Source organism: Camelina sativa, chromosome 6 (assembly GCF_000633955.1).
Source record: "Camelina sativa cultivar DH55 chromosome 6, Cs, whole genome shotgun sequence".
In the NCBI taxonomy this organism is placed as follows: Eukaryota; Viridiplantae; Streptophyta; class Magnoliopsida; order Brassicales; family Brassicaceae; genus Camelina; species Camelina sativa.
Window position 1 is genome coordinate 6,728,545 of NC_025690.1, and position 12,745 is coordinate 6,741,289.

A 12,745-nucleotide genomic window follows, 5' to 3' on the forward strand; every position below is an offset into this window, starting at 1 on the left:
GCCAAATTCTGACCGCTGATATAAACAGATTCATCAGAAGCCAGAAACAGAGCAGCTTCAGCCACATGACGTGCTTTAAGCGCCACACCTTTGAGATTCCCAGTAGCTTCACAATATCCTTCAACCATCTTCGCTGTTTCCTCATTGATGCTAGTCAAACCCGTCGCAACCGCGTACGGTGCAACCCCGTTGACTCTAATACCATACTGCCCCAACCCACCACACGCTGACCTAATCAGCCCGAGAAGCGCGTGCTTAGACGCCGTGTAACTATGAGGTCCCGGGCCACCGATCTCGGCTGCAACACTCGTCGTACACACGATTGAGCCACGAGTTCCACTAGCTACCATGGAACGAGCCGCGTGTTTGATAAAAGCAGCCGCACCGCGAACGTTGACCGCGATCGTTTGATCAAAGCGCTCAAGATCCAAATCAAGAAAGCTTCCGGCCTGTTCCAAGATACCGGCGTTGTTATACAGAACGTCAAGCTTCCCATGTTTTTCAACGGTGAACTTGACGGCGTTCTCGACTTCTGTCTCGTTCGTTACATCGCAACGGTAAAAACTTGCTTTGTCTAGCCCTATGGAAACGGCAACGTTTTGACCAAGCTCTTCTTGTAAGTCAACGATGACCACTTTAGCTCCATGGTCCGTGAACAACCTAGCCGCTTCAGCTCCAATTCCGCTAGCTCCGCCTGTTATGATTACGATCTTGCCATCTAACCTTCTGTATATAAAAAAATAATAGACAAGTTAATAAATTAAACGTACGTATGTATAGTATGTATGCATAATGATTGTAAGAGATGAAACACTTGCCTTACTCCCGACATTGTTTTGTCGTATTTTTTACCTTTAAATATCACCACTAAAATTTGTGAACGTATCTTTGAACTGAGAGATTTCGAAGGATATATATAATGTCGAAGATAACCAATAATTGCGCATTTAACTATTTAATTTACTTCGACGTTTCTCACGCTCTTAATAATTAAAAACTACGTTATATATTATTATTTTCTTGGTTATATATATTATTTGGTGTTAACAAACTACATTATTGTCGCTTATTTAATTCTCCAGCGTTGTCAGCATATACAAAAAAATTACTAATATTGATTGTTCATCACCATACATAACTCAACACTTGCTCTTAAGTTTTATAAAGAGCCAAAAAAAAAATATATATAATAATAATAATAATAATAATAATAATAATAATAATAATAATATTATCGACGGTCTTGATAAGATTAAAATATGTGTTTCAGATGCACTTAACGATGCTATATAGTTAAATAAGCCAGATTCTGTCCACTAATGACGGGATATACGAGTCACGGAGTCAGTGGCCATGTTCTGCTTCTTCCTTAGCGTCTTTTTCTTTCCTATTTGTTCATCGGGAAAATCACATGCCGAAGGTTAAAAACTCATTTAAATCGGGGTTTTTTTTTGTCACTAAAGACGCTTGCGGATTTCCATCAATATTTGGTGGTATTAGTCCATTTTGTTAAGAGAGTGATATTAACGTTTTCGTCATATATCTATAATATTCTGTCTTGCAAAACAGTATTTCTCACCAGATGGTAGTGATTGTTTACTGGTTTCTATTTGAATATGAATTGTTCAATTAACGCAGAAATTTACTAAATCATCTTATTTAGTCAATCGAAATAATGTCATACTTTAAATCCACTACAAAATTTGTTTTTTTGGTGGAATACAGGGGCAGAATCCCCAACTTTATTAAGAAAAATTAAACATAACTACAAACGTACTCATCTCATCCATATATGAACAACAACATCTTCATGTAACAATTGATAAATAACATTTGGAACTAAAGTAAAACCATGAAAACTAAGTGGTAACGTGAACGCATAGTTTGCTAACCCGTCAGCCAGACGGTTAGTTTCCCTATACACATGACAAAAGCAGACTTTCCAGTCTCTAGAGATAAATTTGTAGCACAGACGTACCAGGAAAGACAATGGATGAGAATCCTCGATCCCGGTCAAGAGAAACTTAGCAACTATTTCGGAGTCCATCTCAACCTCCAATCTCGTGACTCGCTTCACCCAAGCTGCATACATGCCATAGTACACACCCCACAGTTCGGGCAACGGTGCTGTCCAAACCCCAATACTAACTGCAAACCCCCCACACCAATCACCCTTCTTATCCCGTATCACTCCACCTGCCGCTGCATACCTTGGGTTCCCCCGTGAAGCACCATCAATGTTCAATTTAAACCACCCCAGTTCCGGTGTCACCCAGCCAATTTGGTTGTCCACTCGCTGTTCCCCGATAGCATTAACATGCAGTCAAGAGTGAGCTAATGACACTTCCTCAGCAAGATCTTTAACGAAGCGAACTCTATCTCGACATAACCTCTTATCCCCATACACATTCCCACACCTCCATTTCCAACCCCACCAAACCGCCATAGAAAACATCGTGGACCAATCTCCCTCTTTAGTCACTAACCCTTGTCCCAAATTGTCATAAACCCACTCAAGCAAGGAGGCACCAAAAATGCTCCGTCGCTTGCTAGGTGGAAGAATACGAGACCAAACCCCAACCATTGCTGGAAAGTCCGGAAGGACTCGAATTATTGTCTCAATACCCCCATGACACACCTCACACACATCAAAATCACTTAATTGCTGCTGCTTCCGCTCTGCATTTGTCATGATTACCTGTTGTACAACTGACCAAAGAAAAAGCTTCACCCGCTCAGGTGCTACCACTCGCCATATCATCTGATAGAAACTAGACATATTTTGTCCTGAAACAACGTCCTGTGTCAAGAACCTATATGCGGACTTCACTGTAAATTTTCCTGCTGAATCTACCCCCTATGCCAAACGATCCTTCGCCCCAGTAAAACTATCCAACACCCCCGCCATAAGCTCAAGTATGATATACTCAGACACAAAAGGTAATATGAGTGAGAAATCCCAATCCTGCCCATCCCTCCATTTTTCCCGAGCTGTGACTCGGTCGAAACCAGATGGCAATGCGCCTATAGTACGCTCCACAAGCGGCTTACCAGCTAACCATGTATCTTTCCAGAACAAGATCTATCTCCCATCACCCACAACCCAACTGTGTCCTCGATTCATCACCTCTCGTAATCCCAACTATGTCATACTTTAAATCCACTACAAAATTTGTTTTTTTTTGTGGAACACGGGGGCAAAGCCCCCAGCTTTATTAAGAAAAATTAAACAGAACTACAAATTTAGTCATCACATTTATGTACGACCAACATCATCCTCATGTAACAATTGAGAAACAACATTTGGAACTAAAGCAAAACCATGAAAACCAAGTGGTAACGTGAAAGCATAGTTTGTTAACCCGTCAGCTAGACGGTTAGCTTCCCTATACACATGACGAAAGCAGACTATCCAGTCCCTAGAGATAAAGCCATTCCACAGACGTACCAGGAAAGACAGGGGATGAGAATCCTCGATCCTGGTCAAGAGAAACTTAGCAACTATTTCGGAGTCCACCTCGACCTCCAACTGCGTGACTCGCTTCTCCCAAGCTTCATACATGCCATAGTACACACCCCCACAGTTCGGCCAACGGTGCTGTAAAAACCCCAATATTAACTGCAAACCCCCCACACCAATCACCCTCCGTATCCCGTATCACTCCACCTGCCGCTGCATACCCCGAGTTCCCCCGTGAAGCACCATTAGTGTTCAATTTAAACTACCCCAGTTCCGGTGTCACCCATCCAATTTGCTTCCCCACTCCCTGTTCCCCGATAGCATTAACATGTAGTCACCAGTGAGCTAGTGACACTTCCTCAGCAAGATCTTTAACGAAGCAAAATCTATCTCGACATAACCTCTTATCCCCAAACACATTCCCACACCTCCATTTCCAACCTACCAAACCGCCATAGAAAACATCGTGGACTAATCTCCCTCTTTAGTCACTAACCCTTGTCCCAAATTATCATAAACCCACTCAAGCAAGGAGGCACCAAAAAAGCTCCGTCGCTTGCTAGGTGGAAGACTACGAGACCAAATCCCAGCCATTGCTGGACAGTCCCGAAGGACGTGAATTATGGTCTCAATACCCCCGCGACACACCTCACACACATCAGAATCACTTAAATGTCGCCGCTTCTGCTCTGCATTTGTCATGATTACCTACTGTACAACTGACCAGAGAAAAAGCTTCACCCGCTCAGGTGCTACCACTCGCCATTTCCTCTAATAGAAACCAAACATATTCTGCCTTGAAACAGCATCCCGTGTCAAGAACCTATATGCAGACTTCACTGTAAATTTTCCAGCTGAATCTTCCCCCATGCCAAACGATCCTTCGCCTATTAAAACTATCCAACACCATTGCCATCAGCTCAAGTCTGATATACTCAGACACAAAAGGTAATATGAGTGAGAAATCCCAACCCTGCCCATCCCTCCATAATTCCCGAGTTGTGACTCGGTCGAAACCAGATGGCAACGCGTTTATAGTACGCTCCACAAGCGGCTTACCAGCTAACCAAGTATCTTTCCAGAACAAGATCTGTCGCCCATCACCCACAACCCAACTGTGTCCTCGACTCACCACCTCTCGTAATCCCACTCCCACACTCCTCCACGTGGAGGACCAGTTACTCTTGACAGACATCCAAGAAGAATCATGTATGTCCCCAACTATGTATTTGCTTCTTACTACCTGAGCCCAAAGACTGTTCTGCTCATTTAACACTCTCCATCCCACTTTTGCAATCAATGCTTTATTCATGTCCTTTGATGTCCTCAAACCAAGAACCCCTTCACACTTCGGTTTACATACTCGCTGCCAAGCCACTAAATTCTGTTTCTTTTTCTCCGACATGCTTCCCCATAAAGAATTACGAAACCCTTTATCTAAGTCCTCTAGTACACTCTGCGGGAGCTTGATGGTACTCATTGTGTGCATTGGAATAGAAGACAAAATAGATTTTGTGAGTGTCAACCTTCTCGCAAAACTCAACATGCGACCTTTCCAGCCTGCCAAACGCGACCCGAATCTTTCTAAGACATCACCAAAGGTCTCTTTATTCATACGCTTGTGAAGAACATGCATACCAAGATACTTCCCCATCTCTTTTGTTGATTTGATCCCACTCTCCTCACTTATCAACTTGCCCAAGTCCCGTGAAATATTATCAGAAAAAGATCTTCGATTTCTCGAGGCTAACCTTTTGACCAGACGCCAAAAAAAACCGCTCCAACACCCCCCATATTACCCGAATTTGAGAGACAGAAGCCTCCGCAAACAGGATCAAGCCATCTGCAAAGAGAATATGCGATAACCTTGGTCCCAGCCTAGATAATTTGATCGGCTTCTATTTCTTTTCCTGGATTGATCCTTCAATCAACTGACAAAGCCTCTCTATACAAAGCACAAACAAGTATGGGGATAACGGGTCCCCTGCCTCAAACCACGCTGTGGCTTGAAAGATTTTGTCCTTTCACAATTCCAAAGTAGACTCATTGATGGACCACCAACAAATTGCATGATCCATTTTGTCCATTCCTCTGATAAACCCACAACCTGCAACGTATCCTGTAGAAAATCCCATCTTACTCTGTCATATGCCTTTTCCAGATCAAGGTTCAGAAGCATCCAGCCTTTCAGCCCTTTCTTACGTCTCATTGAGTGCACCGCTTCTTGAACAACAATAATATTTTCAGAACTTAATATTTCTGGCATAAAACTTGTCTGTGTCGGACCAATAATTCTCTTCATTACACCCTTAAGCCGTCCCACCATAGCTTTCGTGATGGTCTTAAATAAGACATTACACAAAATTATCGGTCTGAACAGTGTAATCAGCTCCGGTTTTAGCACTTTTGCGATATGAACCACTACGGCATCAGTCATCTCAGGAGGCAAAACAACAGAGCTAAAAAAGTCGAGAAGAATCTCCTCCTGAGCTAACACCATATCAAACTCATGTAACAACTCTGCCTCCAGAAGAATCAACGCATCAATTTGAGGTGTCCAGAAGTTCCTGCAAAATTTGTTAAATGATGGCTATACTAACCTTTAAAATATATATATATATATATATATATATAATTTGATAATATGTGGAGTGTGAGAATGGATTCTCTGGTACGTCAAGCCCGTCTTTCTCCGCATCATATTATGTTTGTAAACAATTTTCCTTCTAATTGATTTGTTTGAGCTAATCATTTGTTGACAAAACAAAAATGTGGAGTGTAGACTTTCCACCTTTTTTTCATTGGTTATAAAAATGTCACACAATTGTTGTTGATCATTTTACTTGCCAATTATAATTGGTATGATTGAGTGGTAGTATGGTTACTCTCTCAAAAGAAGAAATCACAAGATATATACAAGCTTCTAAAATTTGTTATGACACTTCCTCGTGCCGAAATCAAATTATGATCTTGCCCATCCTATCAAGTAGCTAAATTAATCTTATGAGATAGAGCACTTGACATTGTTTTGTTTGCCACTGACATATCCTTTTTGTAGTTTGTAAAGACGTGAGACATGGAACCACTTGCCTAAGTCTTGACTCTTTACATTGTTTTGTGTTTTTTTTTCATCTTTGCAAAATCTTTAAAAAGATTTTGTTTGATTTGCTTTGTTAAATTGTTTTTTTTTTTTACTCTTTTAATATATTCGCTAATATACATTTATTTTTGGGTGAGATTTCAAAGTGTAACCAAGAGTTGCGCATTTCACATATAAAATATGTCAACGTTCCTCATGTTCTTTACTATAATCTTCACCAAACCACATTATTGTCATTTGTCAGTAGTAAATCTACAGTATTTGTTGTATAAGCCTTCCACAGTTCCAGCTAAGCTTACCTATTTAATAAAGTTAATATGTAGTTTGCACAAAATTCTAATATCTATATTAACATTTTTGAAGTACATTTTGTGTTATGCCATTTAAGTTTTGCTTATTTACTTTTTATTTTACAACATTAACTTCTAAATAATTTCCAATAATAACAATGTAGAGAATTTCAATTATTAAACCTTCTTAAATCGACCAACATTTGTTACATTTCTTGCCATAAAATCTAGACAACATCTATACGTTCCGGTTTTTCCAAAAACTACTCTATCCATTAAAGTTTTATTCCCATAAAATAGCCAAAATTATGTATAATCTCTCAAATTTAAATGATACAACTGATTTTCCAAAACAAAAAATTACAATCCCCATAGTTATTATAATATTAATAAAGTTACTACAAACGCAAAACGCAATTTTATGTTGATTAGGAAACTAATATTCTCAAATATTTAACTTCAACAAGAAGTTATACATTTAATTCAGTATATATCTTCTTTAGTAACTGAATATTGTTCGGCAATAATATAAACAATGAAAATAGAAAATCACTTAAAGTTCTCTTTTATTGAAGTACTTTTTGGGTTATACCCTTTAAGTTTAACTTATTTAAAAAACTATTTACAAAACTGATCCCTACATATTTACGCAAAATAACATTAAGTTAAATATGAAAAATCAAAATCGATCACACTAATTGAATATTTCTAATTGATCACAATAGCTAAATAGAATCAATTAAGTTCCTATAATTATCTTTCCCAATAACTAAAATATTCCTAAACTCAATTATTCCTTAAATATCTTAAGGAATTCAGTTTATGTTTTCCTTTTTAACTTAAAGGATTTAAATGTTTTAGTGAAAAAAATTATAACAATCAAAATTGTAATAACTAAATATTTCTATAATATCTCTACAAAACCCTAAAATATTACAAATAGAAACTAACTAAAACACACACGACTATTTAATTAGATACTCCTTATGTAAACATTAAATATTGTGAAATAGTTCATCAAATCTTTTTGATTGCTCACCAATATTTACTCAATTCGATATCACACTAACACTATAAATAACCTATGAACGTCAATCTACCAAATAACCTCATTTGTACTTTGTTATTAGTTTTTTTTCCAATTCTTTTATGTAACAACCCGTCCAGTGGACCCCACTAGCCCACTGCTAGCCGCCCAAACGGACCCCAAGTTGTCTCTGCAGGGCATCGATCCTAACCCCTCATTGTGGACATCCAAATCCACCAGTAGGTTATTGGTGCGTCAGGCGTTCCTCGAACCCTAGTCCCCACCTTTTAACAACATTCTCACAGGACAAGCTGTCACCAATTGTGTGCTTATGCAGCATGGGAAGGTTATAGCCTATGGTTCGCGGCAGTTGCGGAAGCACGAGGCTAATTATCCTACTCATGATTTAGAGATGGCAGCAATGATTTTTGCTCTGAAGATTTGGAGGACGTATTTGTATGGCGGGAAGGTACATGTATTTACAGATCACAAGAGTTTGAAGTACATTTTTACTCAGCCAAAGCTGAATTTGAAGCAGAGGCGTTGGATGGAGTTAGTAGCGGATTATGATCTGGACATAGCTTACCATGCTGGTAAGGCTAACCTGGTTGCAGATGCCTTTAGTTGGAAGCGGGCGGCTTCGGCTCAGGAGCAGGATATGGAGGCGTTGGTAGGTGAGATTAGTGCATTGAGGTTGTGTGACATCTCGCAGGAACCTTTGGGTTTAGAGGCAGTTGATCGAACAGATTTGTTGAGTAGAGCGCGGTTGGCTCAAGAGAGTGATGAGGGGCTGGTGAATGCCTCTAAGGCTGCGGGTTCGGGATATCAGGTATCTGCTAATGGTACTATCCTTGTGCATGGTCGGGTCTGTGTGCCCAAGGGTGAGGATTTAAGGCAGGAGATACTGAGAGAGGCTCATTCGAGCAAGTTCTCTATTCATCCAGGAGCGACCAAGATGTACCGTGACCTCAAGCGGTATTATCACTGGGTCGAGATGAAGAAGGACGTAGCCGATTGGGTTGCAAAGTGTGACACTTGCCAGCTAGTGAAGGCGGAGCATCAAGTTCCTGGTGGATTATTGCAGAGTTTGCCCATTCCAGAGTGGAAGTGGGATATGATCACGATGGACTTCGTGGTGGGATTGCCTGTGTAGAGGACGTTTGACGTGATTTGGGTCATTGTGGACCGTTTGACTAAGTCTGCGCACTTTCTGGCCATCAAAAAAACTGATGGAGCAGCGGTTATGGCCAAGAAGTACGTGAGGGAGATAGGCATATTGCATGGTGTGCCTGCTAGTATTGTGTCTGATAGAGATTCCAAGTTCACCTCGGTGTTCTGGAAGGCGTTTCAGGCAGAGATGGGCACGAAGGTGCATATGAGTACAGCCTACCATCCTCAGACGGACGTCAGTCGGAGAGGACGATCCAGATTCTGGAGGATTTACTGAGGATGTACGTGTTGAATTGGGGTGGGCATTGGGCAAATCATTTGAGCTTGGTGGAGTTTGCTTACAACAACAACTACCAGGCGAGTATTGGGATGGATCCTTATGAGGCATTGTATGGGAGGCCGTGTCGTACACCGTTATTCTGGACTCAGGTGGGGGAGAGGAGCATTTACGGTGCGGATTTTGTTCAGGAGACCTCGGAGAAGATTCTGGTTCTGAGGCTGAACATGAAAGAGGCTCAGGATCGGCAGAAGAGGTCAATTGGTGACAGCTTATCATGTGGGATGGTTGTTAAAGAGTGGAGACCAGGGTTCGAGGAACGCCTCACACACCAATAACCTTCGGGTGGATTTGAATATCCACAGTGAGGGGTTATGATCGATACCCTGCAGAGCCAGCTTGGGATCCGTTTGGACGGCTAGCAGGAGACTAGCGGGATCCACAAACAATTCGTTTGAACGGCTAGCAGGAAGCTAGTGGAGTCCACGGGATGAATTGTCATATAAATATCACATCTTTTTATCCATAATGAAACAAATTGCTATTTGTTATGTTCACATATAAACGTAAGCACATAAATGTAAAAATTTATGTTATTTTCTTCTTATGAAAAGAAAAACTGCTAACTTTTCTATTTTTGGCTAATTGTGGGACTTCTAAATTTTCTTTTTATCCATAATGAAACAAATAAATACTAGAGATGCTTGTTTTGACTCACTAAAGCATTCTAAACAAATCCATATAACATATGAAATTCCTAGCGTTTGTTTAACCATTTGTTTCAGTGAATCACTGGGTTTTCCTCTAAAAAGTAACTACAGATTTTTTTTAAGCCATGCCATACAAATGTCAATAGCAAATAAGTTCCTCACATTCTTTCTTTGATGCTCGAATAATTAATAACTTACATAAATTATGTAATTTGTTTTTACAAAAGGCATAATTGCAAAAACTGACCATTTACATATTTCTAATCCAGAAAACCTTTATTAAATAATATTTGTGTTTTGGTGCGTTTGTGTAATGTTTATAATTTTTTTTCAATCAAATATCAAAAAAAGTAAAAAAAAAATAAAATAAAAGTTTAAAAACAATTTTAGTGGACGAAACAACAACGGCGTCGTTTTGAAAGCAACCCAAACAAAGGCCGGAGGACACATGTAATGTAAGTCTTGGGATATTTTAGCCAAAACACACACTGGCGAATCAAGATTCAAGAGCATCTTCTTCTTTCACGTAGTACGAAACAAATACGCACCGGCGAATCCTCTTGGCTGGCTCTTGAGAACGAATCGGTACGATCTTTTATCTGAATCATTCTCATTTTGGGTTCGGTTTATTTCTAAACCATTGATTGCTATCTCATTATCTTCTGACCTACTAGGTCTTAATCTGGGTTAGATTTCTTCATTAAGCTGCTTAATGCTGTGATCGATCATCTCATTTTAGTGATTTTTGAATTTTGGGTTTTCTCTTCCCTTTTATATTGGATGATTCTCAATAGAAATAAAGTCATAACCTTTGAATAGAGATTTTAGCTCAATGATCTAATAAGCTTTGAGGTCTAAGTAACACATGTCAAAGTGTTTAAATCCTATAATTGATTTTGGATTTGAGCAGAAAAATCGAAACTTTAGCTATATAGGTTGTTGCTTAATCATTTTGTGTTGCCATGGTTTGCTCAATGTAGCATTAAAATCTGAGTCTTATTAGTTGATACTGAGTTAGCAATTGAAATCCGTGTTTCATTGGGTTCTTCATTCAAAGGATTGACGTATGTTTTATGCCCATAACCTTTGAGTAGATTTAGCTCAAAGATAAAAAGAGTCGTATTTACTGCTGAAATGATCGAGCTTTGAGGTCTAATACTACTAGTCAAAGCGTCTTTACTGTTGAAATGATCGAGCTTTGAGGTCTAATACTAGTTCAAGCGTTTGAATCCTTCAATTGATAGTGATTCTGAGCATAAAAATTGAAACTTTGCTATATGTGATGTTGCTTAGTCATTTGTGTTTATCACTTAGTCTTATTAGTTGATATTGAATTAAGATTGCATCCTTGTTTCATTGGGATCTTTATTGTAGGATTAATATATGTGTTCTCTTTGCTTGTTCTAGTATGGATTTTGGGATCAAGCGATGAAGCATTGAGTTATGTTTTCATGAAGGTCAGAGTTAGGTATTGGCTGAATTGGGTTTGGTGTTAAGAAAGGCATTCATGTTATCCATCCCTGATACCAGAATGTGGAATTTAGCATCGAGTTATCTTACCGGAAACGTAGGACCGAAACACGAAATAAGAAGACCAGTTCGCCCTCATGCGGAATGTTCAGATGACGATGCATCTTCTGTAGGCAGTAAAGACGAAGGTCTCGAGTGTCCTATTTGCTGGGAATCATTTAACATTGTTGAAAACGTTCCTTACGTGCTATGGTGTGGGCACACAATGTGTAAAAACTGCATTTTGGGACTTCAATGGGCTATTGTGAAATTGCCTACTCACCCGGTTCAGCTTCCTCTATTCATTTCATGCCCATGGTGCAATCTATTGTCCTTCCGTCTTGTCTTTAGAGGAACCCTCAGGTTCCCTCATAAGAACTACTTTGTGCTTTGGATGGTCGAGAGGATGAATGGAGAGAGACGCAACTCACCCGGTAGAGCTCAAACAGATGGAAACAATGACCATACAAGGGAAACTCCATCTCCATGTCTCCACAATCGCCATCATCGCAGTCAACCTGAACCACCAGGCTCTGTTAACGATCATCGCATCCCCAGGGACAACATACAAACTTCATTGAGGAAGTCTCTGGTTTTCTTTGTCCAGTTGACAGCAAAGTTCCCATTGGTTGTTATATTTCTGCTGATAATACTCTATGCAATACCGACCAGTGCAGCCATATTGGCGATGTACATTCTAGTCACTATCTTGCTGGCTCTACCGTCGTTTCTCATCCTCTACTTCGCGTATCCTTGTCTCGACTGGCTTGTCCGAGAGATTGTCACATGAACTTTCTACGAATGCTTTTAGAAGCTTCCCACTCCTAATTTGACGACTTTTCTTCATTAACTGAGACACAAGATCGGTCTGGTCCGTCCTTCATGTAAGTATAACAATTTCGTAATTTCTTATCTATATATATGGATGTGGTTTTGGATTGCGTTGTTGCTCTATGGAATCTGAGCAATTGACATGTGAATGTGTTGTAAGGGCACTTGCAAGAAACTTATTAGTATTGTACTACTATTTGAGGATTTTTCTGTGATCGTTTCTGGTTGTCTCAATAAGATTTGTGTATAAATTTTATGCAATGTTATTAGGAAATGTGTTTGTGTATACATGTAACTACATTGTTTCTTCCTTATATATATAGAGATTGAAATGGTGTGGTTTTGTTTTTTTTTTTTTTTTTTTTTTTTTC

The 12,745-nt window shown here is 39.6% G+C and overlaps 2 protein-coding genes across 2 annotated transcripts in view; one reads left to right on the forward strand and one right to left on the reverse strand.

Moving 5' to 3' along the window:
- Window positions 1-903, reverse strand: part of LOC104790560 (short-chain dehydrogenase reductase 5-like) — a 2,892-nt gene extending 1,989 nt beyond the window's left edge. Inside the window, exons 1-2 of the mRNA XM_010516338.1 lie at window positions 819-903; window positions 126-726 (exon numbers count right to left, since the gene is read on the reverse strand). Coding sequence (XP_010514640.1) covers window positions 126-726; window positions 819-832 — 615 coding nt within the window. The 5' untranslated portion in view covers window positions 833-903. The remainder of the gene's footprint in view (window positions 1-125; window positions 727-818) is intronic.
- LOC104790561 lies at window positions 10,498-12,640 on the forward strand. The gene is made up of 2 exons (XM_010516339.2): window positions 10,498-10,619; window positions 11,442-12,640. The coding sequence occupies exon 2, from the start codon at window positions 11,542-11,544 to the stop codon at window positions 12,331-12,333; it is 792 nt and encodes a 263-aa protein (XP_010514641.1). The 5' UTR covers window positions 10,498-10,619; window positions 11,442-11,541; the 3' UTR covers window positions 12,334-12,640.